Raw genomic sequence first — 7,328 nt, forward strand, 5'->3', positions numbered from 1 at the left:
CGGGGGCTATTTTTGCTTCTTTATATTTTAAGGGGAGAGAGAGCACATATGCGGAGATGCTCATGAGTTACTCGAGTTTCTAAGCTCAGGTGTTATCCCTGGTGCTGCTGGGGGCCATATCTGATACAGAAGATTGGTTGGTTCATCTAGTCTAGCACCCAGTTCACATTATTGCCTTCTAAACGCAATACCAGTGTATCTTTTTCTGGTTCATGAATTTCAGGTCCCTCACATCAAGCTGCAAAGCACCCCTGACTCTTCATCTCACCCTGAGCAGACGACACCTGCCATTGTGGTAAATACTGAGGTCCCCAGAACAGAGTGCCCAGGTGCATGTCCTTGTCTACCCTGCAAAAGAGTGTCGAAGATTTATTCACTCTAAGTCACATGGTGTAGCCACATTCCAGGCTACGGTTGCCACGGGGCAGCACTGCTGCCAGCTGCAGGGGGGCGCTAGTATTCGGGAGCTCCTGGGTTGAGAGTCGGCCCCTGAAAAGGCCTACAGGGACTTTCCTGTGGGAGCCAGAGAGGAATCTGGGGATCAGAGAAGGCTGTTTTTTCTTCCCCTGTATCCTGGGCCCAGGCTCCTCTCCTAAAAGTGCAGCACAGATGCTAACAAAATTTGCATCCCCAGCGGAGACAGGAGCTTCTGCCATTGTCTCCCAGTGGCAGAATTGTGAGGCTGTGCCCGAGGGTGTGGCTGGTCTCAGCTCAGGAGTGGGAGGAGGTGCTCCTCTCTGGTGCTCAATGTTCCTACTTGTCCAGGTTTTTGCACGGAGCCTCCTGCTGATCCTCAGAACAACAATGACAGGAGAAGATGGTGACGCGGCTTCTGATAAACTGTCCCCAGGTAGGAGTAGAGGGATAGAATGACATGAGGTAGTACCAGGAGTGCCCAGGCTTCCTGGACCATCTGTTTTGAGTTTCTTTTGGACGGATTCCAAGATGAGACTTCCGATCAGACCGTCCCATTCTGCTGTTTGAAGCTGCTTTTGTGTATGTTTATTTTGTTTTATTTAGCCTTGGGGGCGACCCAGTGGTGCATGAGGAGTACTCAAATCTCAGTGCTCAATGTTCATTCCTGAAAGGTCTAGGTGACCAGTGGGATGCTGGAGGTCCAAAGGTTTCATCTTGGGTTTTCTGTTTTCTTTGGGGTGGCAGAGCAAGGATTCTTGCAATCATTTCTTGTGCTACACTCTGGCATTGCCCCTGGCAGTGCTTGTGGACCATATGGGATGTTGGGGACCGCCAGTCCTACATGCTGTCCCTGGAACAGCTGTCCTGTTACGCCAACCTGCTGCTTCAGCTTCTTTTGCATTGTTTTTGTCATCAGCTGTCCTCTTGACTCTGTGCTCTGGATTCACAACTGACTGGCCTCAAAGCACCCTGGGGTGTGCTGGCCCCGTTTGCGCCCTGGCAACTACAGTGACTTGGGCACCCAGACTTGCTTTTCTCCTGTTTTGTCCTTCCTACTTTAGAGAGACTACCTGCTTGGTCATATAGTCTTACGTTCACATAATCTTGTGTGTGGATTTCTGGGCATGCGCTGATCCCAAGGAGAAAGAGCCAAGGATCTCTGCGGCCAGTAGAGATGTTGGGGTCAAGAAACTTCTACCTTATTTGAGCGGGATTTGGGGCGGTACAGTGCAGTGAGTTCCTACAGGCACACATGCCATGCACTGCTCTGAGTAGTTGTCTATACGGACTGTCGAGTTCTAAATCCTAGTGGTCATGAGCTGTGAGGGTGCAGCGGTGAGCGTGCAGTGTTTTTTGCTACACCCAGGGATAGTCTTTTGGATCGTACAAGTCTGTGTTCAGGTGATCCTCTCTACAGTGCTCACTGGACCAGTGGTGCTCGAATTGGCCGGTGGTTACCAGGAAAGGCAGATACATCCAAGAACCTTCTGTATAACGTCCTCCCACTTTAGCAGATCCAGTTCCCTTATGTGATTTTTGGGGCCCGTCAGTCATGCGTGAGCATGGAGGCTGGTTCATTCGAAGTGGAGAGGCCCAGCGACAATATAGGACCCTGGGACCTGGCCTCAGAGTAGTGGGAATGAGGCTAAGATAGACTCTGACTCCCACCCTCTTCGTGTGCTGACTCAGGACGCAGTGACCTTCCATGATGTGGCTGTGAACTTCACCCCAGAGGAATGGTCATGCCTGGAGGCCTCTCAGCGGAAGCTCTACAGGGACGTGATGCTGGAGACCTACCAGAATCTGCAGGCTGTCGGTGAGAGCAGTGTGGAGCCAACCATGTCTGAACAGACCCGCTTGGCTCCCTGGGGTTGGGCGGCAGCTGTGTGTCCAACAGTAGCTCTGTGACTGGCGTGCAGTAGCTCTTCCCTCCCTCGTTTTTTTTATGGTTCACCTGTGGATACTCAGGGCTTACTCTCAGCTTTGTCTTCAGGAATTACTCTTGTGGGGTAGCCAGACCGTATGGGGTGATTCAGATCAACCGTTTTCGACTGTCTCCATGGGAAGATCCCTATCTGCTCAGTTATCACTCAGGTCCCTTTAAATACTTCCATCCATTGGTGCAACAATTTACTTTGTGTACTACACAAAATTGTGTGTGTTTAATTGGTTTTGCTGTTTCCTTTGTTTGGGGGGCACAGTCCACAGTTCTCTTGGCTCTGTGCTAAAGGATGACACCTAAGAGTGTTCAGGGGCCATTTGGAACCGTATATTGAAACCTCTTGGCAAGTTAAACTGTCGGTGCCTCATCCCCCGTACTTTTGCACCAGTCACTCAAGTCAGACGGTTTTTGCATTTTCTTTTTTCCTTAGGGATTAGGGATTATTCCTGCCTTTGTATTCAGGATCCACACCTGGACTTGCTCCAAGACCATATGGGCTGCCTGGGATCAAACCCACATGTGTGTGCAGCGCTTCTGTCTTATCTGCTGTACTATCTCTTTCACACCACAGGGTATTTGATATCTCGTCTCTCAACTCATTAGACGCAGCCCTATTTCAGTGCTTTGATTTACTTCTAATGGTTCTTGTGAGACTTCAGCAAGACTTAGGTTTTGCTTCTGGACTCTGCACTCAGGGATCGCTCCTGGCTGGCATGAGGGACCCTAGGAGATATCGGGTATCGCAACTGGATTGTCCGTGAGAAACTCCTGCTGTGCTCTCTTTCTGGATACATTTTTAGCTTAAAAAATAAGGGTCTCTTGTCACCCTTGGTCATTTCCAGATTTATTATGCACTTAGTTTTACTGAAATCCGTGAAAAGTTTATGAGGGGCTCAGGAAACCCCATGTGCTGCTGGGCCTAGAGAGACAGTACAGGGAGGAAAGTGATTTTCTTGCAAGCGGCGCACGTGGGTTAAATTCCCGGCAACCCATGTCATCCCCGAGCACCAGCAGCAGTGATTTCTGAATACAGAGTCAGGAGTCTGCCCTGATCATTGCCAGGTGAGACCCAAAACAAGACAAAAAACAAAAACATACTGTGCTAATCAACCCCCTGTCGGCCATACACAAGGCCAGGTCTAGAGTATTTGTGATATTTTCTTGGGTCATAACTCTCGAATAACTAGAAATATGTGGAATTTTGGAAATGGACATTCTGTTCATGCTTTTCAGATATATGCCCACTTATATCAGGAAAACATGGGCATTTACCTGTCACCTTTTCCCTGTGACTTATCCATGCCTCTGTCTATGTTGGGGCAGGGCACACTGGAATGAAGCCTGCAGTGATCTCCTGGCTGGAAGGAGGAGCTCTGAGGTCGGGTTGGAGAGGCGTGTGTGCGGGTGAGTGTCTGAGGACCCTTCCTGGCTCAGGCCCTGTGCAGTGTATGGGTGCCCTGAGCATGTGTGAAACATGCTGCTGAGGCCGGGGCCTTGGTGTCCTGGATCCTTGGGTCTGTGCCGCACTCAAGCTGCTCTTCATTTCCCTGGACTGTCAATCACAGAATGATCCTGTAATTTGCTTCCATGGCTTTCGAATAAATAACACCATAACAGAGATAGTTTGGATCTAAACGATAGTACAGCAGGGAGCGCCTTGCAGTGCCTGAATGTGACCTGTTCAATAATCTGTTTAATAACCTGGTTCCCCGAACATCACAGGTCTGCTCAAAAACAAAAACATAACCTAGTGTAGAATTGCCAAGATCCTCACAGTTTTCCACTATCCGAATCTTTTCTTTAGTGTGGGACTCTTTGGACTTTGAGAACCACAGAGATGCACTCTTAACTACATGGCATCATTTTGCTACATATTGTGACATGTGTGACATGTGTGAATTGCATGTTCTCTTCAGTTACAGAACTGAAACCGCGACTTCAGGATTTGGCAGTACAGTACTTTGATTTGGGAATGGGGTCAGCAAGTACGAGTGAGTTGGTAAGATTCACGAATACAGAATAAATATTATTATGCCAGCAGGAGTGGACCAAGTATGTGATTGTAAAGGTGGAAGGCTGGGATTGGCAGGGAGAAATTCCAAAACCTGATGCTTGGAGTAGAGGACTCTTAGCTTTGCTAGGTGCTGAAATTCACCATGTATAAAAAGTACTGTGAGTTTTGATTGGCTTGACAGTGGTAGTTGTTTAGAAAGCTAATTTCTGCGCCCTAGAGATGGTGCAGTGAGAAATATACTTGTTTTGCTTAGGGATGGATGGTCCTTACCCAGCACGCCTTATAGACAGCATAGACCCACAGAACTGATCCTAGACACTGCATGGTGTGCCTCTCCACCCACCCAACCACAAATAAATAGAAACAACAAAAAAGAAAGAAAAAAAACTTCATTGATCCTGAAAGGCATCACTTGTGGTGAGAGAATTTCAATGGCCAGGTGGTCTGCTTCAGCTGCGTTACGATGCAGTGTAGTCTTCACCACTGCATCACAGGTTCCCCACGGAACTTTAACCAAACCGACATGTGGATCTATTCATTTTCTCCTGAAATGGATGTGTCCGTTTTCTATAGAAGGAATTATTTCTAGTTGTATTCCTTCATTAATTTAAAAGGGGGGAAAGTCACAGAATTTACTCTCTATCCATCAATGTTGTGCGTCCAACTTACGGTAACATGAAGTTATTCAATAGTAAGACAATTCATATGTCAGTAATTGCATTTTTGCGGTGCATATGTGTGAAACTACATCTGAAGGTCTCAGTTTTTTTGACAGGAAGACTCAGTGAATAAGTCAATAATTAGAATCATCTGTTGTTCTACAGGAAAGCTGCCACCTCGAGTGGAATGTCTCTGATCCTGCACTGTATGATAATGTCTCGAGTGATCAATCCTGCCCTCAGCCCCATGAGGACGCCGAGACAGGCGGGATGTTGTCTGAGGGTGATCAGAATGGTGAGAGCTACCTCACTCTGAAGAAGCCCTCTCCTGGAAAAAGTTCCTTGGAGTGTGTTATTCTCAGTTCACAGACACAAAATTCCCCAATTGGGCACCTGCTATGGAGAGAAGCACTGTTTATAGTGAGTCCCTCACAGCAACATACCCTCAACCACAGTCACCATGAGTAGAACCCATATACGTGTAAGGAATGTGGGGGAGCCTCCCCATGTTCTCATCACTGTGGTGTTCCCTTAGAAAACCACAGTGGACAGAATCCCCAGAAATGTCAGCCCCAAGAACAAAGTATGAGTCAAGGGTTACTCCATCATGACCATATGAATATAAATTCAGGAGCGAAACCTTTTGCATGTGAAGCATGTGGGAAGGCCTTCGATCAATCATCATATCTTATTATGCATAGGAGAATTCATATAGGAGAGAAACCTCATGAATGTCAGACATGTGGGAAGGCCTTTATTCAGACCTCTAGTCTTAATAGACCTATGAAAACTCATAGTGGAGAGAAGCCTTATATATGTCAGGAGTGTGCTAATGCCTTTACTCGATCCTCAGGCCTCAGTATACATAGAAGTATTCACACTGGAGAGAAACCGTATATATGTAAGGAATGTGGGAAGGCCTTTGCGAAAGCCTCAAATCTTAGTGAACATAGGAGAATTCACACAGGAGAGAAACCGTATATATGTAAGAAATGTGGGAAGGCCTTTGCGAAAGCCTCAAATCTTAGTGTACATATGAGAATTCACACTGGAGAGAAACCGTATATATGTAAGGAATGTGGAAAGGCCTTTGCTCAATCCTCAAGACTTAGTGAACATAGGAGAATTCACACTGGAGTCAAACCGTATATATGTAAGGAATGTGGAAAGACCTTTGCTTTGGCCTCAAGACTTAGTGAACATTGGAAGATTCACACTGGAGAGAGACCCTATGTTTGTCAGGAATGTGGAAAGGCCTTTATTTTGGCCTCAAAACTTAGTGTACATAGGAGAATTCACACTGGAGAGAAACCGTATATATGTAAGGAATGTGGGAAGTCCTTTGCTGAAGGCTCAAGCCTTCGTGTACATAGGAGAATTCACACTGGAGAGAAACCGTATATATGTAAGGAATGTGGGAAGTCCTTTACTGAAGCCTCAAACCTTAGTGTACATAGGAGAATTCACACTGGAGAGAAACCGTATATATGTAAGGAATGTGGGAATGCCTTTGCTACAGCCTCAAGCCTTAATGTACATAGGAGAATTCACACTGGAGAGAAACCGTATATATGTAAGGAATGTGGAAAGGCCTTTGCTACAGCCTCAAGCCTTAATGTACATAGGAGAATTCACACTGGAGAGAAACCGTATATATGTAAGGAATGTGGAAAGGCCTTTGCTGGAGCCTCAAGACTTAGTGTACATAGGAGAATTCACACTGGAGAGAAACCGTATATATGTAAGGAATGTGGGAAGGCCTTTGCTCAATCCTCAAGCCTTCGTGTACATAGGAGAATTCACACTGGAGAGAAACCGTATATATGTAAGGAATGTGGGAAGGCCTTTGCTAAAGCCTCAAGACTTAGTGAACATAGGAGAATTCACACTGGAGTGAAACCGTATATATGTAAGGAATGTGGGAAGGCCTTTGCTAAATCCTCAAGCCTTACTATACATAGGAGAATTCACACTGGAGAGAAACCGTATATATGTAAGGAATGTGGAAAGGCCTTTGCTGGAGCCTCAAGACTTAGTGTACATAGGAGAATTCACACTGGAGATAAACCATAATATATGTAAGGAATGTGGGAAGTCCTTTGCTGAAGCCTCAAACCTTTGTGTACATAGGAGAATTCACACTGGAGATAAACCATAATATATGTAAGGAATGCGGAAAGGCCTTTACTTCATCCTCGCAATTTACTATACATAGGAGAATTCACAGTGGAGAGAAACCGTATATATGTAAGGAATGTGGGAAGTACTTTGCTGAAGCCTGTTGATTTTCACCCGG

At 46.2% G+C, this 7,328-nt stretch overlaps 1 protein-coding gene across 1 annotated transcript; it reads left to right on the top strand.

Moving 5' to 3' along the window:
- Positions 1-5,731: 5,731 nt before the first annotated feature.
- LOC130022339 (zinc finger protein 420-like) lies at positions 5,732-7,105 on the top strand (the record flags this gene model as incomplete). Its single annotated transcript, XM_056113088.1, has 1 exon — positions 5,732-7,105. A coding segment is annotated over one exon (1,374 nt), but the record flags the coding sequence as incomplete, so codon positions are not given.
- Positions 7,106-7,328: the final 223 nt, after the last annotated feature.

The sequence above is a fragment of the Sorex fumeus genome, unplaced genomic scaffold (assembly GCF_029834395.1).
Source record: "Sorex fumeus unplaced genomic scaffold, SorFum_2.1 ptg000019l, whole genome shotgun sequence".
Classification (NCBI taxonomy): domain Eukaryota; kingdom Metazoa; phylum Chordata; class Mammalia; order Eulipotyphla; family Soricidae; genus Sorex; species Sorex fumeus.